The following is a 26,066-nucleotide window of genomic DNA, read 5'->3' on the forward strand; positions in this document are numbered from 1 at the left end:
TGCACCTCATGCTGTGCTATATTCAGCCTTTGACCAATCACAGGATAGCTCAGGGAGAGGGAAAGAAAGTGTGTACTACTCTATGCACAGGTCTAAGTAGAAAGAGCACTACTCCAGCAACAAATGCCAATCTTTCAAAGGCGAACCCTTAAAAATGGGAGTCTTATAAAGAGTCACACAATAAATGCAATATAACAGATTGGCAGAGAGCTTCAGTTGATTCAAGTCATCAGTTGTGTATAAGGGATAAAAACACATAGGTTGGAATAAAATAAACGTACTTTTATGATATCCCTCAAGTAAAATTGCAAGTTTCCACTAAAGTTTAACAAGATCTCACTAAAGTACATTTTGTTTTTATTTCCATCCTTTGTGGTGAGCTTCAGTCTAAATATATACACAAACATAAATTATACATTTCGAGAAGTGGACGGAGAGTTTAACGGTGAAATTAAAGTTACCTTCACCTTGTGCGAGACAGTCCTCGGTAGGCGAATCAACACCTCAAAAAGCTCAAAGTAAAGAAGCAGAAGAGTGGAGAAAACTTAAGTCAGAGTCTGTACTCGCTCTTTTTTTTTCCCTCCAACCTTCAACATACACATCAGCGTGCAAACTCATACGTGCAGTTGCACACCTACACAAATACACACACACACGCACACACACTGACAGTCTTACCCAACTCCACTCTGCTCATGTGTGAAATGAGCAAGGGTCTTATCTCTTCGAAACACACCACTGAGCCAGAGGAGAAGGAGAGAGAGGGAGATGCACAATGGGAGAGAAGGGAGCAGAAAAAAGAAAGGGGGTGGGGGTAGAGGGGTCTGAGCAAGAGGGAGGTGTCACGTGGTGTGCATGCTGATGACTGTGGACACTGGAGGCTGCAGTAGACTTTACAGTAACCGTGACAAACCTTGCGTTTCTCTGTCACACTGACCTCCATCGGCAAGTTGTAACCACGCCTCATCCTACACACAAACACATGGCTGAAATTAATATTCCTACAACAATTTAATCAATGCACGAGTTTCTGCTCATTTTGTAGCTGTCTTAAAGAAGCCTAAGGCCAGATAAGAATGAGCATTAATTCTATAATGTGAGTCAAGTGAGAAATCAAGAGAGGACGAGCCTGAAACAGTTCAGAGAAAGAAGCACACATGGACCTTTCATAGAAAAGTTGCTTTTCCAACACTGATAGAACTCAGATGTGCTGTCAAATAACCAAAGAAACTGAACGTGTGTAAACGAGAGTTGGACTATTTTTGTATTAATACAACATGTCACTCTTTAAGAGATTGAGAGATTACCTGTAATCATCTGTTGTGTATGACACTTGTCTGTCAGCTGTTACAGACTGTAACACCTCGTATTAGTTTGATCATTTTAAATACCCAACATTTTCAAGAGATATATGTTTGATGAGTCAGTCTGAGTTTAATTTTATGTTTGATAAATCTTAAAGTAGAATGAATTTGGTGACACATATATCTCCTGCGCCCCATCTGTTAGTCTTTGGGAACAACTTATATATAACAATGACAACAGCAGAAAATCACATTAAAGAAGCTGGAAATAGCCAACCTTTAATGTCTGGCTGGTCGGGTCTAAGTTCTTTCACTTGTTGCTTTTCCTGCAGCATTCCTCCTCGAAACTGCCATTGCATTTAGAGACTTAACTGAATTTTCTTTCACCACCCCCATTCGGTTCAATGCAACTTTTGCTCTCTCCCTCCCTCTTTCTCTTAACAACAAGCGGCTCCTCCAACTCTCTCGCTTGCTTAAGTGTCTTGCACAACTTAAAACATATAAACTTTGCTTGGCGTGCAGAAAATCAATACCCAGCAAGTTCCTGTCTCTCCTGTTGAAAACCCAACTGAGTGAAGAAATATTATTAAAGCAAAAGAGTGTGGTAACAAGAAGCACAGAAGAATCCAGGTGGGGGCTGGTATTAAAGAGAGCACAGTATGAGCACATGAACAAAATTGTCATTCATGGATAATTTATTACCAAATACCTCAAATTAGTATGATTAGAGGTGTTATTTAAATGTCATATTTAAAAGGTGCATTTACTCCTCGGAATACGGAATGTTACTTTAATTTACGTGCTATGTTTAATACATGCAGCCTGATGTTGCACTCAACTCCAGGTGGATTTCTGTAGGCACAGGCATAACTCATTTACCTGATGTTAAACTACGGGTATTAAATTAATTTCTCAATAAAATAACCTGAAAATGAACTAGAGGATTTTCCAAGAAAACGCTGTTGGAGATGTTGAACCCTCGCTCTGAACTGTGTGTGCTGGAGACAAAATGTGCCAGCTGCTCTGATGCACGGGAAGAAAGAAAGTCACACAATGCACCAATTAAAAATGTAAAAACATGATTAAAGAGCTAAAGCTGAGCACAAATAAATCATTAAATAAATGATCACCAGTGTGTGACATGGGAAAACAACAAACAAAGAAAAAAAATCTTATGTAAATAAACAATTATTAACTTATCTTCTTCTCTGTAATGAAATACAGGAGATAGTGAAAAAGCCTCTCTCTCTATCTATCTCTTTCTCTTATGACTTATTTTTGGCAAAAACACTGACGTTGTCAGGACCAGTAGTCCTCATGGAGACCAAAACCTGGTCCTCATGAGGCAGAAATTAATTTCTGAGGAACCAACTAAGTATAGGACTAAGATTTGAATTGTGGTTATGGTTAAGATCAGGGTTAAGCAATAAATGCTTATAGTTAAAGTTAGGGATAACACATGATGGTGCAGACCATCACTCCGTGACTCAAACAGGAATAAAATATTGGACAACACCAAACAACAACCCATGTAGGAAGTGTGCAGACTACCATCTAGTGGTGACAACCAGCATGTCCCGCGTTGCACTCTGTTGTTGGAACAAAGAATATCGACCAACACTGTGTAGTTGTTGATTGAAGACATGTAAAGTAGGAGGGAAACTACAGAATTGTATTTAAAGATAATAATAATTATACAACTACTACTACTAATAATAATAATAATAATAATGATAATACTAAGAGGTTTTGAATAAATAAATTGGTATGATATACTCTGCTCTGCCCTCAGGTCCAATAATAATAACACATAATAACACACAACCACGACTCTCCCCTCTATAATAATTCAGAATAGTTTCATTCTCGACAATAAGTGTCCCAATTATTTTACTAGAGAGTGTCTCCCTGAAAAGACATTCTACACATTTTACAATTGACCACAATGTCCAGTAAAGTTAAGTAAGAATGCATGGACTTTAATCAACGATCATTAATACACAAGACCAATCATCGTTCTACATGAATCTACACACCAATCAGAAATAGGAAGGAGGCGGGTCTTCTTCCACTTCCGTATTATTTCCTGACCAATCATGTTGGTGGTGTCGCCCGGGTGATGTCGCGGGAACTGCTTCACTTTCCAAACACAAAACATTTACATCTTACAAGTGTTTTAAGCCCCAACCCGGGAGAGCTGCCACCAAAGAGGTATTTCAAGTAATATTTGTTGATACAATAATGGAATTAAAGTACACAGCTCTGCTCCAAATGTTTTGACAAAGGTTTGCAGGTTATTTTCGATTCGGCTAACATTGCGAGCTAAGGAGATACACGACTCTGAAGCTAGGTTTTGTATAACTATACCGGAAGATAATCAATAGTTTCTTCAAAATACAACGGCCTTTTGTTGTCTGTAAGTCAACTCATTAGTTAGCGTTTTGCCTTAAATAAAGATCGTTCTGGGGCTATATACGTTTTCGTTTCTGAAGGGAGATATTTCAGAATCGTCTTGTTTTCTTCCAGAAAGTAAATGTTGTAGACGACCTGTTTTATTTTGACAGTTATAACCGGATGTTGTTTTATCCAAGATCTTTACATTTTAACTCGTTGATAATATCCTGTGGCGCACCAAACTATGACGTTGAATGCATACTATTATTATTAAAATTTCAGCGAACGGTATTTATGTTGGAGGTTGTGTTTTCTAATTCTTTTTTGGTCGCTATCTTTGACATTTTAAGATGATTTCTACTGTTCAGGACATTCACCCTATTATTTACAGTTACATTTAGTGTTTTAAATGTAACTGTTTCAACAACTTTCCTCTCGTAGTGATTGCATAGAGAAGCTAGATCAAAGACAGGCCCGGATCAGAGTCAACATTCACACATATCGATAACAACAATGCAAATGTAGAAAGAGATTCGCGACGAGAATGCTCAACAGTTCCATCTGCGTTTTATTGGGACATACACATGTTCTAGTTGGCTCGTTAAATAAATGCATTTCTGATGTTGTCATGCTGGTAATGTGGCAGTATATGGGGATTACATTTCGATACCTTCACATAGTGTGCAATTTTAAATTGAAGTGGGTGATGTGATTTGTGAGAAATAGAAGTAATATGTCAATTTAGTGAACAAGAACAGTCAGCATTGAATTCGCTGATATAAAAAAGTGAGTAGAGTCAGCATTATGTGTTCAAAGACATCGAGACATGTGTTAAAATATAACTGTAACAAAATACCATAGATTAATTTTTGTATTCAAGTCTAAGGTGAGACAGACTCAAATATTTTTCCTATAAACCACTGACCGTCTACATTTCATGTTGATTGTCTTCCTCTTCCAATGTGCTGCTGTATTGGTATCCACTAGCCACAATAAAAACAATATACCTCTACCTCTAACAATATTGCACCTTGAAGTGTGTCATTTGTCAAATGTCAGCATTTGTCTATAAAATATGCTACACACATACACAAACAAGCTGTGATGTCTTTTTTTCTCTCTTTTTCTTTTTAATCAGTTTTGTGACTTCTCATTGACTGATGGACTGGATGGTATCAATATGTCTCACAGACTGAGCAAGGAGGAGCTGGATGCACAATTTGAGCTGTTCTTAAAGGAGGTAACTTAACATTCTGTACTCTTGTCATATTGCTTATTGAGCATGTGATGCTATAAGGGTTGCTTTAATTGCACAGTATGAACTGAGCCATTCATTTGTAAATGTCACAAGCAGCATCCAGCTTTGACTAATATGAGTGTAAAGTTTCTCTGACTTAAATCTGGTTGCATGTCAGTGTGTTTCAGACGAGTCAGTGGATTTGGGCAACTGTGAAAAGCAGCCTACGGTGAAAGGCAGCCAGAAACCAGCCTCTAATCCATCAGTGTCATGGTGGCAAGATGACAACCATGGTGATGAAGAAACAGGCAGAGGTAATAATGACGGGAAGACTCTCCATAACAAAACATTTATCACACCAAATGTATATGTTCTTTATGTGGCTCTCATGACAAAGCTTGGAGTTTGGATGTAGCCATAAACATGGTGTCTTAATGTATCTTTCTCACATTTAATGCTTATTTATCATCACGTTTTGGTTGCAGTTGTGATTCAGTGGGGATTCTCCTAAGAGGGTGTAGCTGTCTAATTACATTTATAAATAAAATGCATCTTATACAGTTAGTTCATTATTGACGTTCTTATTCCTTCTTTCTTGGAAAGAAATGTAAAAATCCCTAAATCTAATAATATTCCTGAGTTAAATGAAGGACACAAACATCACCCTCCTCCCTCTGCTTCTGGTGTAGATTTATATCCTACATGGTTATTGCAACCTCATGTCTACCAGCAACCTCATGAAAGAATTTGCAGTAACTTATAAGAAAGTAATATACATTATATGCTAAATATTTACTTTACATCTTTATTTTACTAATATGTTGTCTGTCATAAATCGGGCTTATATGTGATAATGTCCTATAAACTAATATCTCACACTGTTTCTTATTCCCTCTCTCCCCAATAGAGATGCCAAAAAGCAGATTCATTAAAGCCAGAGAGCCACAGCCTGAGAATGAGGGTAATGACATGTAGACAGAAGATCAAAACACCTTTTGGCTTGACTCAACTGTATTTGTAGTTTCTTATTGTAATCTTTGATTTGTTAAACTTACTCATCGTAAATTAAACAATAACAATTTAATTGTTTTTGCAGGACTATTGGGTTCCAGGAAATCTTTGAGGACATCTTTGGGGAGGTCTCAGTCTATTCAAGAGGAGCAGGAGGATTCAGTAGACAGTGGTTTGAGGAAAGAAGATTTGGAATCATTTTTTCTCAGTAGAGACAACACAGATGCAGAGGGTGAGCTCACATGGCAGATAAATGTGTTTTTTGGGGGGGCCGTGGTCACTCACATGGCAGAGCTGACCTGGCACCTCTTTGACTCTCGTTGACTCTGTGACAACATTACGTGTGCTCTCATGTGTGTGCAGACTCTGTGAATGTCCCACCTGTGAACATGGTCAATATGGGCTTGGATACACTGGAAGAAGAAGAAGAAGAGAAAGCTGGGTTTTTTGCCCAACTGGAAGCTGGAGCCTCATCAACTATAGATTACTCTAAACTGAACAAAGAGATGGACTCAACTAGCTCTACCTTTGGATCTAATCTCAGGTATGACATTCTAAACCCACTAAACGGAGAAAAGCTGGTGCCAGGGTTTTACTTTGAAAATATTGGTGCTCTCAACTGATTTCTCCACCTATTTGACTTGTTCCTTTTTATTTATTTATTTATTTATTTATTTATTTATTTATTTAGTCATATAATTTGTATTCTCGAGACCGACATCATGGTGTATGATATGACTGCCTTGTCTTTTTCACTCTTACTCAGGGAAGATAAAGCAAAAAAACCTTTTAAACACAAGCCAGGCCATGTTTGTCATGCACTATTCTTATTCTTCACCAAAGTAAAGCAGTGCTGCCTTTAACATTTGTTCTGAATGTTGATGTCACATGAGAAACCACTGTCTGTGGTGCATACCACTCTAGTGCAATGTCCACATTTACTCTTTTTTTTCCCCCCATTCATCACCTCTCAACCCTATCATAGAGTCAAACTTTTACTTTTTACAAGTTTATCAGGTCCTGTGCCAAAAGAAAATACTGAACACAGCACTAGCATACTTAAAGAACACATGCTTGCCCGTGGCGCATCTGATGCAGTGACTTTGTTGTATCTCTGTCCTTGAGGCCCAGGGTTGTCACTGTAATTAATGAGGATGGATATCTTCCCTCCAGGAAAGCTGATGAAGCAGTGGAGCAGAATGATGATGGTCTAAGAAAGGCAAGAGTCACAGAGACCACCTCTCCAGGTAAGAGAATTAATCCCTGCCAAACGTCTTTGTTATTTTATCACTCACTGTCTGTGCGCACTTTAATGTGTGTGTTTTTTTTCTCTACTTTGTTGTACAGGCTCTCCACACTATAGTGAGGATTTTGAGGATGAGGAGCATGAGAAAGAGCCTCATGAGCAGGAGGTTCGTAATCTATGATGATAAAACTATAAAAATACATGTGCAATAAGCCAATATTGACTAGCATTGTTTCTATTTAATGCAGTGTGTTACTGTGTGTATATATATAGCATAAATACTGCCTTGGTGCTATGATGAGGTATAAAATGACACACAATAAATGGAGCGAACTATGTGTTTGTTGAGAGATGGATAAAATCCACATTGTTTAAGATGCTGAGGAACTCTTCTAACATGGTTGTCATTTGTGTGTGTGTAACTTATTATGGCAGGAGTACATCCTTTTTAAGGCTGCAGCATGCCAAGCTTGTTTTAAAACTACAGTTACTGCTGAAAACAAGATCCCTGAAATAGCAATAACAACATGATGATATGCAATGGCCTTAATATTTGTTTGATTTGAAATATCACAAAACTACATACTGTGTTGCTAATGTAATTTTTATCATGTTGTGGGTTTTTTTCAGAACCCTAAGATGTCCTCTATTATAGCCAAAGGTAAGAGCCATCAAACAGGCTAATCTCATGAGCAGAGAGGACCTCCTCTTTGTAGAGTTCTGGTTTCTGATTGGATAAAGTGTTGGAAATGTGTCTTCTATATTTACTACCAGACCCCTTGTCACTATTTAATAGATGTATAACAAGCAGGATAGTAATGTTTGTCACTCTAACTCACTGTTTCCATCAGTTTCTTTGTTTGACTCGTTGGATGACACTGGTGGAGAAGACAGAAGAAAGGACACCGCAGGATCGCTGGACAAAGGTACATAATACAAACATACATGGTCAAATTGAAGAAGCTGCACTTAAATAAGTTGGACTAAATGTTGTTACACTCAACACATTCATTGTGCAGTGTACCCTGTGCATATTTATTTGCACATTATGTATGGAATAGCAAGACAATAGCATGAGATACAAGTTGAGAAGGTATCAAAGATACTGTACTTTAAGAAGATACCCCATCTCAAATAAACCATAAATCAATTAATACAATAAAGCATGTTGGTTTCTAATAGCCTTTATGTATGAATGTATGATTTTTGTTTCCCCACCAACAAGAAACATTTTGACCAAATTACTTAATCAGTGGCTTTGTTTTTTGTACACATCTTACCAATCAGAATAGTTGACAGCGTAACATTCAAAATAATCAGTGCTTTGAGTCCCTGAGTGTCTGCTTGTTTCTCATCCCTACATACTTATTTCAGTTCTCACCACTATTGCCGATTTGTCTTTTATAGTTTCTGATAGAATACACTGTATTTATTTTCTGTGTAGGTAATTCATATGTGAAGAGTGGAGGCTCAGAGATGGACGCTCTTCATGAGGCCTACAGACAGATCCATGTTGTGGAGGATTCCGATGACTATAAACACAGTCAGCGTTCTTCATCTCTGGAAGGGAGAGGGATGCTTCACAGATCTGTGTCTCCATCATCCCCTCCTCAACTTGCCAGGCAGTCTCTTCTGCCTGCTTCTACCAATGAGTCAGGTGAGACACTGCCTTTCTCTAAACAGTAGTCCTTGTGTGTCCGTCTGCAGTTTGCCTCTACAATTCCATTTTAGCTTTCTTTTTTTCAAATTTGGAAGGCAGAAGTGTATCCTACACAAGCCATCATGCTCAGTAAATTCTGTAGTGATTGTATGTTATTTCCTTAAGGTATAACTCACTGATAAATATATATCCCATCATCTAAACCAATGAAATCTGCGTTCACATGTCATATTGGTTTTGTCCTTCATATTTATTTCACCTGTTATGTTTTTTTAAATAGTCTGTTCTTTTATGTTGTGGATATTTTTAATTTGTTGATATTGTAAAATACCTTGTAATGAGAATTTTGAAACTTTGTATTTAGAACTACCCACTGCAGAGGAGCTGATGAAGCCCATCCGAATAGAGGAGCATGTAAGAGGATTCACCCTTCAGCCTGTCAGGTTAGTAATCTAAATAAAATCTGGGAATTGTCCAAAATGAGGATATCATGTGATACCATTATTGGGAATTAAGCAGTTTTTATTTCATTGGTCAAGATTAAAGCTCTTTAAAGTTCTAAATCATTTGACCTCTTGTACTCCGCTATTCTTATTTTTTATCATTTATTTTATGCTCTTTTAAACAACTTGTTGTGGATAGTGTTTTCAGACTTTGTATTGGTGTTCTTTTTAATGTGCTTAATACATCAGTCTGCCTTGCTTCGCTGTCATCCTTGCCCTATTTGATATGTGCCTTCATTATAAGCTTTAAAAGGTCTTCAATTTATTTTTGCTGAAAGCTGCAGAAACCCTGATCAGTGACTCTTGCATCAATAAAGAAATGTGCAAATAGAGAAAATATTTTTCTTTGGTTGTAAACTTTCTCAAAAGAGAAAAAAAATCCACAGAATGCTCAACATGATTTCTTCCTTCTTTACATTTTATGATCACAGTGGTGTAGAACCGGACCAAGAAAAAACACTCCACTCATTGGAACATTCTTTCCCAGATGTGACGTATGCCGAGTCACAACATAAGGAAGTGGGGAGGGCAGACGTGAAGATAAAGGGAGCTAAGGAATTGACTACCCGTCCTTCCAGCCCCCCAGACCAACCAAATGAGCTGATATGGAGTATCAGAGAAGAAGTAGAGAGGCTAATGGAGGATCACAACAAGACTTTTTCTTTTAATTCCCCTCAGGCTGGAAAAGTTAAGAAGCAACCGGTAAGAACATGTCAGCAGTGTTTGGACATTTTTTGGAAGAGGATACCTTTTTAACCAGACAACAGCTTCCCTGTGTTCCTGTCAAATCATTTGTCTTGTACAGCATTGTGTAACCTTATTTGTATTTTTCACAGGCCCCCCGAAGCTCTACTACTTCTCGTCCTTCTACATCCTCTGTGTGGAAACCCACTGTGGCTCTTGTGAGAGGCAAGGAAGTGGGGAGGAGAACAGCAGTGACCTCCAGTTCATCAGGGATCAGTAGAGTTGCAGCTTCAGCCAAAACCTCATCTCTGCAACGTCCACGGAGAGCCAAACCAACAAAGAGCCTAGAAAAAGACGACAGCACAGGTTATTAGTGACACGCACACACCGAACACCCAGGTATCAAAACCGATGGATCATTTTAGTGGAATCAGTGTTTCATGTGTGTTTCTGTGTTTATATTTGTTTGATTTGTAGAGCCAAGTGTGAAAGTGAGCAGTGAGCTTGTGTCATCGGTTCACTCCTTAGTGACTGTCCTCCAACAGCGGATGGACACCACTAGTCCACAGGAAACCAGGGAGACACATCATCCTCCAAAGTTCAGAGTAAGACAAAACCCCAAGAAAACTTTTAAATGAAAAGTCTTTGCCATTGCCAAAGGGTCTTAAGTTAATGACTATACATATAATTTTATGTGTGGCACCAGAATCATCAAGCCTAAAGGTCTCAGTTTTTAGGATGTGAAGTCATTGGGTGTTTCTGTTTGTCATAGGAGAGACATTAGTCAGTCTTAATATCATTGTAGTATAAGTTTACTGTTTAATGTACTAATGTGAGAAGGAATAGACTCATGGTTGTGTAGGTGCTTTTGCCAAGGTTTTAACCACATTCGCAATTTGGAGTATGATGTATACTGCCTTTCTTCTCAGACAGGTTGTCATTAACACCTTTATTTGAGGTATGAGTCATCATAGATCATCATTAAAGGTGATTATCGGTGTCGATTATTGGTGTCGATGTGTCGATGTCTGACTTGCAGAGGGATGAGGACAGCTCCGTGGAGGACGAGCTGAGAGTCCAGCTTGCTCAGAGAGAGCGGGAGCTGCAGGAGTTGAAAGAAGCAGCAGAGGAGCTCCACTCACTCAGACAGCAGAACTATGTACTGCAAAGCAAGGTGCAAAAACACACACGGAAAAACACACGGAAATCGTAATGCCTTAAAACACACACAAAAGAGTGGTGTGAAGCTGATAGGCTTAATCAACAATGTGCAAACCCATTTGATGCTGGTTTGAATTTGTTTTTTAATTGATTTAAAAATTACACACAAGAGTAATGTAGAAATGATTTGTTCTGTGTATTTGCAGGTACGATTTGCTGTCTCAGATTTGTAAATGATCAGTGCTTTAGATTAAAAAGTAAAGGGTTGGATTTCCTGCACATTAACAGTTTATCATTATGTTGTGAATGCAATGTCGGTTTCTTCCTCTCATCAGCTACGAAGTGCAGAAGAAGCCAGTCAGAGGAAGAGACTGGCCGAGGCCACAGACTCTGCGACAGAGGCAACATTCAGACAGATGGAAAGTGAAATGAAGGAGCAGGAGACACTCATAAAGGGTTACCAGCAGGTTTGTGTCACTGGGCCTTCTTATGTTCACTGTTCTCCGACTTCCAGTGTGTGCTTTTTCATATGGATTTTTTGCATGCCCTCCTTAAACAGTAAAACCTGTCACCCTAATATTACTGATTAGATTTAAAAGCAAACTACATACAAGAATAAAACCAGTTATTTTACAGGAAAATGAGAAACTGTACGTGCAGATGAAAGGTCTGCAGGCAAAGACTAAAGCCAATGAGGAGGCCATGTTTAATGAAAACTCCAGGCTGCTGAGTGAACTGAGTATCATGAGGTAGGTTCAGTGTTGTTGTGTCTCACATTACAGATGTTCCCGGACAGTTTACAGTCATATGAATAGAGGCAGATTAAACAGTCGGGCAAATGTTTTGCCATCAGCTGATAATTAATTAATTGATTATCACTTCTTTATGTAGGTTTTTGTACTCAAATGTGACTAAACTTGATTTAATTTTTAGCAGTTTTGACTATCCGTAATAACAAATTAGACTTCATATTTAAACTGTCTGTGGTACCAGGGAGCAGATGAGTAAAACCTCAAGACCCGCGGAAAACGTCTGTTTAATGGATCACGCTCGACGCATAACAGACCTGCTGGCTGAAATAAAAACATTTCAGGTAAGAACCACAACCACTAAGAAGGAGCATGTGTTTCACCCTCCTCCCTTACCATAAAAACACGTGTGTGTGTCCAGAGGAATGAGGCTAAGCTGTCTGAGGACATTCACAGACTGAGGCAGGAAAAGCAGGCTCTGGATACAGACCTACTGCTGTTGAAGAAAGAGAGAGACCTGGCCAAAGTTCAAGTCATGTCCACCTCAGGTAAAACTGGATACCGCTTAAGACTGAATGACTCAAAAAAACTGTAAAAACTAATCAATTCAAGCCAATTCACTGGGAGCTAAATGGATAACCATATCAGTTCACCTCAAACATGCGTCAACAATGTGTTTAATTTATTAATAACGCATCCTTTTTTAATGTGTCAGCTGATAAGACTTCAGAGATGCATGTAATGGAAGACAAGCACAGAGAGGAAGTGTTGGCCCTGAAGAAGAAGCTACAGTGGTTTGCTGAGAACCAGGAGCTGCTGGACAGAGACGCTACTAGACTGAAAACTGCTGCAGCAGAGATAGAACAGCTCAAACAGCAGGTGAGGCTCTGCTTTCATGTTATTTTTGATTAAGATTGAAGATTGAAGATTGATTGAAGATTAAACTGAAGGTGAATGAAATTAGAATACCAGATACTGGTGCTTTTAAAAGAAGTACAACTTTTATGATATACTGAAAAGCTGGAGAAAGTATTTTATTGCCTAGTTTGACAGTCGGTATCCTGGGGAAAAACATCAATTACTTAATTTAAATCGATGTGGCTTTTACAGCTATTTAAATTAGGTAGCTGTAAAAGTGCTGCCACAGTTTATAAAATAAAAGAGCCTTAAAGTTTGAAACATTAGCAGTATAAAACAGTGCTACAGCAACTTAAATGAGAAATAAATCAAGGGGAAAAAAAATAACGCTTTCTTTGAAAAGCTGTTAAATCGCTGCCCCAGATAAAAAATACCCTTGAGTTTCTCTCACAGTGTTGGTATAAAACGGCATTAGCATTAAATGGACGAAACAAATACACTTTGAAGTCATGTTATCAGATCAATGTATAGATTGGTGAACTTGCTTATGCCTGATCACTTACAGGTAACGGATAATAAGTTATCTTTGTCTCAGGTAGAAAAACTGAAAATGGAAGTGGGCAAAAGAAGCAGCGAGCACCAGAGGAAGGCAAGAGAGAAATCTGTCGATGTGAAGAAGATGCAAGACCTGCAGCGACAGGTTTATCTTACAACCAAAATGACTAATCCCTCCTCCCACAAATTTATTTCTCTCCATGTCTCAATAGTCTTCCTCTTTTTACCAGGTGAAGGAGCTGGAACAGATACTTAGACATCGAAACCCAAACTCCCTACCTGCTCTTATGTACGCTGCAGCCAGTGCTGGACAGGAGGAGGACGGGGTTACTGATAAGACGACTCGGAACAAAAAGGTCACTGCTCTGCTGGAGGACAGGATTCAGCATCTGGAAGCAGAGCTTGAGAACCACGATGAGGAGGCCAAACGCAGCCTCAGGGCCATGGAACAACAGTTCCACAGTGTCAAGGTACAATGGAAAGTAATGTTTTCTCATTCGATAAAATTGAGATTTGACTCCTTAATCTACACCAAATACTCAATTACACTGGAGACAGTCCTCCCAAATGGACAAATACATTTTTAGCAGAAGTGTGTGGGGTTATTAGATATTGCTTTATGATTTCAGAATAGACAATGTGTTAGCAATCAAAAACATGCTCTGAAAATAGATTTGCAGAAATGCTAAAGCTAGCGGGAAACCTGTTCTCTCATTTCAGCTGCGCTACGAGCAGCAGATTTCAGAGTTGGAGCAGAAGCTGCAACAGAAATCGATTGAAGTTTCAAGCTCTGTAGCCGAGGGCCAGCCATGCATGTCTGGGGTTCAAACTCTGGAGACGGAGCTACAGCAGGTGAAGGAAAGCCATGAGATGAAAGAGAAATCCCTCAATGAGCAGATTAAGTCTCTTCAGCAGCAAATCAAAAGCAGGGTGAGTACAGGATCTACCAGGCTCTGAGATTCAGCCTCACTCTTACTGCACTGGGCATCACAGGTTCAAAGTTAAAATCTGTGTTAAATAGCTCCATATCCTGAAATCCTAAACCCCTTCCAACCTGTAGGCCCATCAAAGTCCAGGACGACACCAGCGCCAAGCCGAGGAAGCCTTCGGAGTTCGGATAGAGCGGTTAAACCAGGAGCTTGCTTCCAAAACGCGAACCATTCAAGATCTGAACCGCACGGTGGAGAGACTGCAGAGGGAGAGGAGGAGCATGTTATCTGTCCCCAACCCACGAGCAGAGACCCAGGTTACACAGACCAAACGACAGCCTGGCCCAACCAAGACGCCCGTCTCTGTTACTGCGACACAGACTTGTGGAGTGGAAGAAACATTTCCTGCTGCTCAATATGAGAAGACCTACCAGCCTACAGAGTATGAAGGTAAGAATGTGGACATTTGTTTTTGAGTTTGTGGTATTGCACAGTAGCTGAATGAAGCAATCCTAACTGACTCTGCTCAACTGTCCTTGACTTTTTGCATATCTTTGACAGGGAGTCATGTCTCAGAGGTTCTGCAGGAGAACACTGCTCTTACTCAGCGCCTGGAGGTGCTGGAGCAGCGTTGGGAGAAGGAGAGGGAGGTGTTGAAGGCTGATGCTGCTCAAGCCAAGGAAGAGCTGCACAGGTATGTGCATCTGGATGAACCCATCAACACACATGGAGAGAATGAACTGTAACATGGCTATAATATGATCTTCTAGGCACCAGGAGCAGTCAGCAGAGCAGCTGTCCTCTCTGAAAGCAGAACACCTCAGAGTACTGGACCAGCTGCGGGCCACTCATGCCCTGGAACACTCATCCTCAGTGGTTGCAGAACAGGCCAATAAGATCAACACTCAAGAGGTACAGGCTCATTAACCCACCAGTGTCATGATGTCAGTACGTTCTTATGATGTTTGTCATGATGGAAACCTGTCGTTTACCCCCAGATACAGCTGAAACATCTGCGGGAGCAACTTAAAGAGCTGCAGGGAACTAAAGCTGCACTGGCAGTGTCCAGGACTCGAGAGAATGTCCTGCAGAAGCAGGTTAGTACACACACGCACTGAAAGCAGACCTAACCCGAAAACCTTTTACACTGTCACTGTAAAGGAACCTTTATTTTTTAAATGAACAAATGGCAAAGCCTCATATCATTAAACATTAACGCTGCTGTGAGTCAAAACCTTTTTGTGAAAATATGTGTTAAAAAGCTCCATGGCCTCCTTCAGCTAACACATTCATGGGAGGAACGGATACATCTCTGCATCTGTGTGTGGACACATGGGTTTTGACATTTACTTGTCATTTTGTGTTGCAGTTTTAAAAGCAGCTATGTGGCATATACACCTAAAAATAAAAAGGAATACAAAGTGACTTTGGGAAAAAAGAATGTAGATCAATCACTTAGTCAGGAAGTGATATAAATAAATGACGGTGCAGCTGCTGAGAGATGGTGAGAAATAATTCTAGTGCTTCTGTGTGACAGAATACCTCTGTATCATTTAAGACTGTTTAGACATGTTAATGCCACAGAAAGGCAGAGGAAATACACAGAGATGACAACTAAACTGGATACAAATGCTGTTGCATTAACATTTCGGAAGTAGATTTAGTGTTACCTCAGGCATATTGCACTTCTCTTGATCTGAAATGAAGTAATAAAGTCAAGTTCATTAAGTAACTTTCTTTGCATTCATTTGATTTGGAATCCAAATAGACAGCGAAGAGACACTTTAGATACTTAATGTGGACTTTAAGACTTTTGTGAATTGCAAAATAATGTTGTTGTTTTTTGCTTATACGATTAAGAAAAAAACAAATTGACAGCCCAAAAATGTCTTCCTTTTATATTACTGATGTATTATTGTATATTATAAATGCTGTTTGGATACAAAATAGGTCTACTTCACCCGCAGATGGAAAAAATAAAAAGTGCACTTGAACTCACTTGAACAGTAATAAGCACATAGCTCACTTGCCTTTTATCTTTGTGTTATTTCGGTTTTATCATTTCATCTGCAGAGTTCAAATATGCAGCTGGGCCTTTATCGTGGTTTGTGCCAGTCATTGATTCTTCTATGTTTATAGCTGACCAAACTGCTTATGGAGCTGAAAGAAGCCAAAGACGCGCAGAGCCCAGAGGTGAAACTCCTGTGTAACCTGGAGAAGAAGATTGCCAACTTAGAGCTCAGACACCAACACAGAGAGACGGAGCTGAAGCAGGTAAAATATGAAGACATGAGTTTTTACAAACTAGCTTATGCTAAAGCTTTGCTTGCTGCTTTAAGACAAATAATGTTTGTAGCACTTTTAGTGTTTTCCACTACAGGAAGTTACTGACATGTAACATGGAGTTTCCCTGCCCTGACTGTGTTCTATTTACAAACAAGAACATCATTTGTGAAACAAAGTGGCATTGCCACAGATAAATTATAAAATTTCTCTCCTAATCAATTATCCTTCGCATCCAGCTGCAGCTTTGTTGCCAGGTGAGAGTGCTGAGGGCGGGACAAGCGAGTGATGCATAGAGAAATCCTCAGTGGAGCTTTGTGTGCTTCACTGGATGTGGGCATGTCCCTCAGTAAAGGTCACATGTCTTGCATGGCACTTTCTGTGCTTCACACATAACAGCTCACTGCTAAGATCCATTTATTGAATATCACAATGAGCAACCGCTGGTGAATGAACCTTTCCTGATTTTTTTTCATATTCAAAAGAAACCTGTAGCAATGCAGTGTCTGGTTGTGCTGCCTTGTTGCTACATGGATAAAACAGTTCACCTATGGAAACTTGAACAATCCTGGGAAATATAAAACCTCTTTTACGCCAACAATAGTGGGTAGTGGGTCTATTCTCATGTTATAATGCCATGCCAGAGGTGAACCCACTCTCACCGTGCTTTTAGGAATTCAGTGAAAACAAAAGGCTGGTCCTGAATGAGTGCAGAATCACAAATATGGTATGATGTTGTGTCCATTGCAGATCATTGGTGGCTCATGGCCGGGGATTGAGGCCAGTCATCAGTCAGAGGTGGAACACTGGAAGAACCTGGCTCAGGAGAAGAGCAGAGAGATTGAGGTGTTTCGTGTGGAGCTGGACTCCATCCTGGACATCATCAAACACCTCCAGAGGCAGGGAGTGGTTTTCCCTGCTCCAGGTCAACTCACCTCGCTCACTGCACCCACAAGATCCTACTCATAGAAGTCAGTGAAAACTAACACGTTACTGAAGTAAACAACAAAAGCAATAATCAATATCCTAGCATTAGTCCAGGTTCGGTAGAATGGACTCCCGCTGACAAGCACTGCAGGAGTGTGAGGAAGTTTGTTTTCCCAGATCAATATTTCATGTTTACATGAAAAAAAGCTACAGGAACTTTCAAAGATGTGGCGCTGTAAGTAAGAAAATGTCATTGTACATTTGATGTTTCCATATTAAGTCACTACGATCTATTTTAATTTAAATTATTGTAACTTATTTCAGGTGTAGTGAAAAATAAATATTTTTTTTAAATCCTTGTCTAACTATGAGCATTGTATTAACTAGAATGTGAGTCATGTTTAAGTCTTATGCAAAGGTTTTTTTTAATGTAAGGTTTAATATGGAACATGAAAATTAATTGAAAATTGACACATTCTCGAATGTATAATATATTTTGTATAGAATTAGGAAATGTTTCTATATTTTTCACTAAATATTAATGCATCTGCCCTTGGTTAAAAAAAAAAATGAATCAGTCTAATTATCAAGATTAATTATAAGAGGAAAATAAGGCTTTGATTCACAGGCTCTGACATCCACTCACAATCCTTCTAGTTTTTTCCTTTCATTAAATTCTGACACTGTTCAAATGAGAAACAGCAATTATGTTGATAATAGGTATAAAACTTGATTGTTTTCTGGAATAACAAAGACAATTAGCATAGTTTTCCTTCCATGGAATGAATTTTCACAATAGCAAATATACACATATAGCTTCTTTAAAGAAGTAAAACGACTCCACAAAAGGTCTCAATTAAACTTAAATTTAATTAAATTTAATGAACAGGATACTAGCATATGGGATCGGTCAAAAAATTCACCGTTATATATTTTATTGCACTGAAGTGTTTACAAATGCATTTATGTAACAGAAAGGTTAAGAGCCATAATTATCTGCCATAGGTATCTGATGCTGCACACAAACCTTTTATATTGCATATACATCACTTTACATAATCTCATTCATTTCTGTTAGTCTCTGTATTTGTAACTGCTTTCATCTGAATTCTAATCTGAATCCCTGGCCAAAACTGTCCAAAATCTGTAGAATCTGGCAACCCAACAAAGAAACCAGGGCTGTGCCGTTTGTTCTGTGTTGTCAGCATTGGCAGATCTGTGGTGCATAGAAATCCAAGTTCACTTAAATTCATAAATAAATTCAAAACTCTCTGTATTTGCGGAGTGAAGTTGGCTGGAGTGGAGACCAGAACATGTCAGCCACAGAAGGTGTGGAGTTCCCCGTCACTGATGCCCTGTTGCTTCAACAACCTGAGAGATGAACACAAAGGAAACAAAAAGCTGATAAACTTGCGATAAAACAAACTTTTCAGTTATATATATTTTAAAAATAAGAGTAAGAGTATAGGGCCACAAGGTTGGTGTAGTGGTTAGCACTCTTGCACTTGCAGCAAGAAGACCTAGGATCACGGCCCGGTTGGAACAATGGCCTTTCTGCATGGAGTTTGCGTGTTCCCCCAATGTTTGTGTAGGTTTTCTCCCACAGTCCAAAAACATGTGGATCTGGGGATTAGGCAAATTGGCCTTCTGCAGGTATTCCTGCTTCCCCAGTTATGTTTAACAGGAGGCTATATAAATACATGATTAAACTCAGAATAGTAAAGTGTATATTACAAACCTTATTGCTAGATCTGTGAAGGCAGTGGGGCCACACACGCACACATAGTATTTAGATCCGTCTGGCTTCTTGAGGAAATCCTGTAACATGGACTCATCAATCCGACCTGTCCTGCCAGTCCAGCTTTCACAGGGTTCAGAGAGGACATACTCCACCTGAAACCTGAGAACACAACAGGTTTTTTTTTTCATTGCTTTTGTCAGTTATCAGCATTCTATAAACATAATAATTTTTCACCAATTTAGGAAGAAACAATAGGTCCATACTTGTCATTATTAGCAGCTAGCTCGTCCAGTTGGCAGCGCCACAGAATGTCCTCCTCCCGCCGGTTAAAGAACAGAAGTTTGTTTTTTCTGTGAACACACAAAAACAAATTGTGACTTTATCAGACAAAGCCTTGGACTTACAAAAACTGACCGCACACTATACAGTAGAGAACCTTTTTCAAACATGCCATGAGTTTTAGAGAGAGGAATACACTATTAAATTTAGATTTTTCCATCATAAAATAAAGAGATAATACTAAGAGTGATGAAAGTAATTTAGAACAACCATTGATCCTCCTGATCCAAGTCACACAGTTCCCACCTGATGCTGTCATGGTCCTGGGCCAGCTGAATGAGGCGAGCCATGGGTGTGAATCCTGTGCCTGCTGCTAACAGGTAGAGGTGTGTGACATCACGGAGAGGGCGGACAGTGAAGGGACCCTCTGGACCACTTATGGACACATGGTCTCCTGTAGAGTTACAAAATACTTAATTAATGAGTAATACCACTCAAACAATATATATAATGGATCACACACATTCAAACACAGAGAACACTTCATAATGTTTGAGGTGTTTTTATGTCAAAATTATAATTTCTATCTTTCATTAATTGTGGAAAAATTCCTACATCTGTCAACATGAATGTATCCAAGTATGAGTAATGTTTTTGACTCACCAATGTTGAGGCTATTGAGATGTTTGGTGAACACTCCATCAGGGTAGATTTTGATCATGAGGTAGAGATCTGATTCCTGTGAGGAGAGCTGGGAGGCTGCGGTCAGGTCCTGATCTACTGGAGTGTAGGGTCTCACTACCTCTGTGTCTGGATATAGAAATAAAATGACACTTATTTTTAGTTTGTCTAACACATTTTTATCAATGACGGTAAACTTAAAAATTGAAACAGAAATGTGTCTGTATATTGGAAGTAGAGCTAATTTCAACGTGTGAACTGAACAGTGAACCTTGAATGAGGGCTTTGAGGTAGACGTGTTTTCCAACAGGCACGTGCATGACGGTCCCTCGCGGCAGTTGCAGTCTGAACATATGGGTGTTGTGGTTTACATCCGTCTTAGACACCAGCACACAATCCCGATAGTAAGGAGCTGAAACCAACGACAACAGGTTTTTAGCTATTTAAGGAAGCAAATGTTAAAATTATTGTGGAAGAGGAAGCGGCTCTCAATGTGATGAGCCTACCAAAGCCTCTGATTTATCTTAATGTCACCTCTGTCTTTTTTGAGTAGAAATGTGTTGTGGAATTCCATTGGTTGACCAAGGCTGGTCCATTTTCCTTTCGCCTGCTTGCGAATGCTGACCTGGATCTTTCCCACAGAGGAAGCCGTGTTTACTGTTGAAGAGACAACAGTTTAGAATGCAAGCCTATGAATTTAAACACATGATTCTTCAAGCTTTTTTTGTAGTAAGCTCTATTCTTACCAGAAATATTGCCCTCTACTTCATCAGCTAAACCTAAAAGAGCATGAAAAGGACACAGGTTTTGCAAACAACAATATCATGTGTACATCAAAATATTGTGTGTTTTTTCTTAATCAGGAATGGAAATCATGTTTGATGCATGCAGATGTGTACAGAAAGACAGGGGTGTCATCATACTGTCCAAATGTAAGCCTCTAACGGTGAGTATGTGATTTATGATAAATCTGACTGATTTATCTCAGTAGTCTCAGGGTATTGTCTGTGAATATTTTCAGATTTCAGATTTTCTACTGTACTTGTATATATAGGAATAACAGAATTTAATATTACTTTATAAATTTAGTTTAACATTAATCACACTCCTGGTTGACTATCTACTAAAACAATAGCTAATCCTAACACCAACAAACAGGTAAACTTTATTTATTGGACACTGTACTTTTAAAACTGAAAATAGAGAAGGATCTAGGGAAGAAATAAGTAAATATAAGTAATATGTGCCTCACTTAAATTGCAGCAAAAGATGGCAAAATAAATATGTACTCACACAAATGTATTATATAGGACATTTTGCCCAGCATTACTTCCACTCGTAAAACACCCGCCTTGAGGTCAACAGTAGTACACCCTGAGCTGGGAATCTGACAGGGAAAAAAACAAAATGCATAAACATTGTATGCCAAGACAATATCCGAGAAAGCAAGGCTTATAAAAGACCAATCATATACACATAAAGTGGTGGACATTTCCTGTCATGATATAATTGTATCATCATTAGCCATAAAGTTGTTTGTTTCCGCTGTAAAGGTTTCATTAGAAAGTCAGTGACTTATCCTGACCAGTGCATCCAACCATCACATGTAGGGACAAAGGTTAAAGGCTTTAAGCCTGGTTTATAGTTTAGTGTATATATTACTGTAGTTTTGTTGGACTCCTTTACACATGCACATACACACTCTATGTGATCTCCTGAGTCCTGAGAATCTCAACAGCAGCTTCACTCTTACCTTTCTCTTGGCATAAACGACCAGATGAACAGTCCCATCGGTTTGGAACCAGTCGTACCTACATCAACGGCAAGTATGAAGTTTACATATAAATGTGTTCAACTCAGACAAGTGTATTTCATGTTTTACATGAGTGTGTAATATATTCTATACCGAGGCCGGGAGTCTTTGTCATGGGGAGGTGCCAATGTGGTTGGTTGTGAGAGGCCAGTCAGTGGTGGTGGAGGAGGAGGGATGATAGCTGAGAAGAAAAACTGAGAACATCACTACAATAAAAGGTTAATCTAACCCTTGGTTTATTTGAGAACATCATCATTTTGAGGTGTGGGAAAACCAATCAACTTTTTAGAATAGGTTCTGTACGTCTGTGTACGTGTGTACCTCTAATAGCTTTGGTGGCCTTAGTTGCCATCTTACCCACCAGGCACTCTTTCAGCATGGACTCATAGTTCACCCAACGATGGACCTGTGTATAAACATACCATAACCATAGCAGCATACGTCAACCTTTCTAGTTTCCCAGAACATTTACCAAGCTCCCAAAACAAAATATCTCCCCTGACCTATCGAGGTCTATGCAACAGTTAAATACAACATTCTAAAAATGTTTGGACTCTGTTTACCATCAAGGTGTACTGTAATGCATACATTACATACCTGATCAAACAGGTCAGTCCCATCTATTCCAGCTGCCCTCATCAGCTCCTCTTCTCCACCAGGGTGGTAATCCATGTAGGGAGTCACATTGTACACAAGACCTGGAAATATAGAGATAAACTATAATCACTGTTAATGCTACACTCATGTCATCCTGAGGTTCACAACAAACACTGTAAGATAAAAGTAGCTAAACCTGAATGACTCAGTATCTCCTTCACAACAGAAAGCCTGCTTTACAAAACTGAGGGTGAGTGCATATTAGGATCAAAACTAAATAAATAGTTAATATTGATGCTTGACCCAAACAAAGGACTGAAAGTCAGGTTTTGGGAAGTTTGGCTATCCTCTTGCAAACACACATATACACTGTAAGTAGGTTCTCTAATACAGAAAGCACTTATATACCTAAGTCTATAAGGGTTTAGTGTCATTTCTCCAACACCCTCTTGAATTCCACTGAACTCAAGAGGGATCAAGTATCATTAAACTGATATTGAGAATCCTCCAAGTCTGCATAGTAGTACAGCTCACAGGCAAGATATTCATCAGTTTCTCTTAACTGAAAATCCCCGTAGTCCCTTTTTGTTATTGCACACTCACCTCTAATGCAAGTCCAGCAGTCATTTCTTGTGTTATGTTTCTTTAGCTCCTCCTCGGTCACTTCGATCAGACGCCCCCTTAGTCCAGTCAGGTCTTTACCACTCTTGGAAAAGCGGATCCAGTCCATAAGACTGTGACCAGGCTTTAAGGCCACCTAATCAGGAAGAGGGCAGAGTCGTGCAATATTATTTATGCTCATCTGCAGATGTGCTAAGGTATCATCCTGAGTCTAGAGAGGCAACAGATGCAAAGTAAGAGAAAACGATACACTGATGTAAACATGAACTACACATTTAACATCAAACATGTACTGTATCACTTAACTTTAAATGATCGGGTTATAGATATCATTTATTTTCTATTGCAAAAAAATCGTGCCTGTTTTAGCTGTTGTGGGCATAGTGTTACCTTGCTCCTCCCGGACTGACCGGATGATGAAACCCGCTGCTGAGAGCTCGGCGCAGGGAAGGACTGGGATGGAATGTTCAACATGTTGTGAACGCTTCGCAGACAGCCCCAAATTCCAAGAAACCCTATTCAAACAACGACAGTTTGCCACAAAAGCACATTAACTACACTCCCGTAGTCGCGCAGACTGCTGTTCACTGGTGTAAGATCTTCCTGTGTTGAAACACATCACTTCCAAAACAGTGTTGAGCAATGCTGCTTAGCTAGAAGGCTAGGCTAACAAGACATAACGCACTGGCGTCCTGACTCGTAACAACACATTTTACATTGTCGAATTAATATTTTTTTATTCGGCGCGTTTATTAAATAGACAAGCAAATACAGTCGCCGTATTCGTAACTAGCTAACTTTGGCGTCCCAGCTTCCGTCTGTACTACATTAGACGGCGCACATTTGATGACAACGTATACAAATGATGTCATCAAGGTGCGATACCCCCCATGTATTTACCATATGCATGTATATGAGTTGGTTATGTCATCAAGAATGTAATGTCGTTACTATAATTATATTAAAAATGATTAAGAAGAGGCAGATATGCTAAATTAGTAGCTGTAATAACTGCTGTATTACATTCAGTTGTTCAAGTTGTTAGTTTACAACAGAAGACATTTTTCACAGCAGCCATTTTAAATATGGGAGATGAACACAGATGTAACTAATTAATTAGGGCTCTGTATCTTTGATAATGTCATTAGATGTTTGTGTTTATCTATTGGGTAATGACAAAATGGCTGCTGTATAATTATGTGATGTAAATGCTGCCTTACACTGACATGGTTAAGACATAGCAAATCAATCATTAATTCAATTCAACATGACAACAAAAATGCTGATAACTCACCTGCGATAAATCTCCTGATTGATGCAACAAAAGATGAGCCTTTGCTCGAGTCACTGTCATCCTCATCATCCTCATCATCCTCTTCTGAATCTCTCTGTTTGTCACCTAACATTGTGAAAACGGAGCATCTCTCACAGCTTTTGTGTAGTATTGACTACAGTGTATTCACTGTGGCAGCGGAAGAGTTTGCTTTTGGAAGGCTAATCTGCTAAGAGGATTTTAGTGCAAGTGACCTGCTACTTCACAGTAGGCTTGCATGCGCATGGAATACCTAATGAACTGATGCACATGCAAATATGTAGTTACCCTTTGGTTTTCCTTCCACAAATACAGTGGTTGGTTGTTCAAATTATAAGTATATGCAGTATAATAAAAAGCCATGCAACCCTCATGTGGAGGACAAAGTTGTAGACAATGATTAATAAAAAGCTATTCACTCTAACACTTAAACTTATGATACCCCTGTGCTCTAATATGTTCCTAAAAACTGATTCAGATTCCCCACACATTTATGTTCTTAAGACAATAATTATTCCATTGGTTCTATACCCGTTTCATCCTCGCATTCATTCATAAAATTGCATTACCTGTGGTGTTGAAACACTGAATAAATTTGTATGATCATAATCAGTCAATCACTCTTCCAATCCCGCCTTTTTTTTGTTCAATACTATAACGTACTATTTTTGTTTATTTTGTTATATTTTATGCAGTAATAAAGAACCAGGGGACTTATGTGGAGTGCCACGTGTTTTAAATCCAGCTGCCAGCAGATGGCAGCAAATATCAAAAATTGGGATTCAATGGTGGACAACTTTATTGTGCTAGTTCTCAGTGATATTTTGCTGTCTTCCACAACATTGCTATTAAAGTTGTTAGAGATTGCCCACGTATATTGATAATTTTAGTATACACAAGCTGAATGCTGTGACTGTGATCTGACTAGGGCATCTAAAAATCTGTTGGTTTTTTGTATTAATAATCAGTTCTTGCCCTGTCATCCTTCTCTTTTAGTCCACCTCTTCTTGTCATGTATTCTGTCACTCCACCCATATCCTCATTTCTCCCCATGGACCCAGCGCGCAGGGGCAAATAATTACAATTTCAAAAACCATTTGCCAGATCATTACCAGCTAATCCCGTGTTTGGTCTGATGAGTCACACGCCTTATTTGCCACGGTGATAGGCAGCTCGGGACCCTTTCACAAACACTAGCCAAGGACCACCAAGCTGCTTCATAGGGCTCCCACATTATTGGGACTGAGGTGGAGGGTGGTGGGATGTTCCTCTAGGAAAAGCAGGAATCACAAGACGCAGTTGAGATAAAATTAGAGGACAGAGCACTAAATGTAAATCAAAATGTTTTAATTATTATTTAGACATGCTTGCTGGAAAAGATTGTATTAAATATTACCGTTTGTCATCATCATCTTTACTAAAGTGTCTTTATACAGTGCTCACTAACTACAATTTAAATGTTAATTTGCTCCAACAAATGAATTATCCTTTTATTTTTATTTATCTAAGTCCTAATTAATT

At 39.1% G+C, this 26,066-nt stretch overlaps 2 protein-coding genes across 2 annotated transcripts; one reads left to right on the forward strand and one right to left on the reverse strand.

Moving 5' to 3' along the window:
• Nucleotides 1–3,379: 3,379 nt before the first annotated feature.
• cep162 (centrosomal protein 162) lies at nucleotides 3,380–18,752 on the forward strand. Its single transcript, XM_044034035.1, has 30 exons — nucleotides 3,380–3,515; nucleotides 4,837–4,938; nucleotides 5,114–5,249; nucleotides 5,843–5,896; nucleotides 6,032–6,178; nucleotides 6,310–6,490; nucleotides 7,120–7,193; nucleotides 7,294–7,358; nucleotides 7,823–7,853; nucleotides 8,044–8,118; nucleotides 8,637–8,849; nucleotides 9,217–9,295; nucleotides 9,787–10,057; nucleotides 10,192–10,405; nucleotides 10,517–10,644; nucleotides 11,079–11,213; nucleotides 11,536–11,667; nucleotides 11,837–11,949; nucleotides 12,194–12,293; nucleotides 12,371–12,497; nucleotides 12,665–12,828; nucleotides 13,403–13,507; nucleotides 13,593–13,832; nucleotides 14,083–14,292; nucleotides 14,423–14,741; nucleotides 14,853–14,985; nucleotides 15,062–15,203; nucleotides 15,290–15,388; nucleotides 16,431–16,565; nucleotides 17,325–18,752. Exons 2-30 carry the CDS (start codon nucleotides 4,879–4,881, stop codon nucleotides 17,541–17,543), a joined length of 4,101 nt encoding a protein of 1,366 aa, XP_043889970.1. The 5' UTR covers nucleotides 3,380–3,515; nucleotides 4,837–4,878; the 3' UTR covers nucleotides 17,544–18,752.
• LOC122774603 (cytochrome b5 reductase 4) lies at nucleotides 18,352–24,079 on the reverse strand. Its single transcript, XM_044034036.1, has 15 exons — nucleotides 23,624–24,079; nucleotides 23,216–23,369; nucleotides 22,613–22,713; nucleotides 22,337–22,421; nucleotides 22,109–22,196; nucleotides 21,956–22,013; nucleotides 21,496–21,589; nucleotides 20,949–20,981; nucleotides 20,737–20,859; nucleotides 20,474–20,614; nucleotides 20,185–20,331; nucleotides 19,828–19,975; nucleotides 19,506–19,592; nucleotides 19,240–19,401; nucleotides 18,352–18,872 (listed from the first exon to the last, which is right to left on the reverse strand). The coding sequence occupies exons 1-15, from the start codon at nucleotides 23,705–23,707 to the stop codon at nucleotides 18,818–18,820; spliced, it is 1,560 nt and encodes a 519-aa protein (XP_043889971.1). The 5' UTR covers nucleotides 23,708–24,079; the 3' UTR covers nucleotides 18,352–18,817.
• Between the last annotated feature and the right edge of the window lie 1,987 nt (nucleotides 24,080–26,066).

The sequence above is a fragment of the Solea senegalensis genome, linkage group LG9 (assembly GCF_019176455.1).
Source record: "Solea senegalensis isolate Sse05_10M linkage group LG9, IFAPA_SoseM_1, whole genome shotgun sequence".
Classification (NCBI taxonomy): Eukaryota; Metazoa; Chordata; class Actinopteri; order Pleuronectiformes; family Soleidae; genus Solea; species Solea senegalensis.

What these genes read in the sequence shown, in the direction of transcription:
- LOC122774603 (XM_044034036.1), bottom strand. Translation starts at nt 23,707, where the DNA reads ATGTTGAACATTCCATCCCAGTCCTTCCCTGCGCCGAGCTCTCAGCAG. An exon ending in GACAAAGACTCCCGGCCTCG is followed by an intron (nt 22,014 to 22,108) that starts GTATAGAATATA and finishes CCGTTGATGTAG; the next exon opens with GTACGACTGGTTCCAAACCG. An exon ending in CTAGCTGCTAATAATGACAA is followed by an intron (nt 19,402 to 19,505) that starts GTATGGACCTAT and finishes TTGTGTTCTCAG; the next exon opens with GTTTCAGGTGGAGTATGTCC.
- cep162 (XM_044034035.1), top strand. Translation starts at nt 4,879, where the DNA reads ATGTCTCACAGACTGAGCAAGGAGGAGCTGGATGCACAATTTGAGCTG. An exon ending in CTGAAATAAAAACATTTCAG is followed by an intron (nt 12,294 to 12,370) that starts GTAAGAACCACA and finishes GTGTGTGTCCAG; the next exon opens with AGGAATGAGGCTAAGCTGTC. An exon ending in TAGAACAGCTCAAACAGCAG is followed by an intron (nt 12,829 to 13,402) that starts GTGAGGCTCTGC and finishes TCTTTGTCTCAG; the next exon opens with GTAGAAAAACTGAAAATGGA.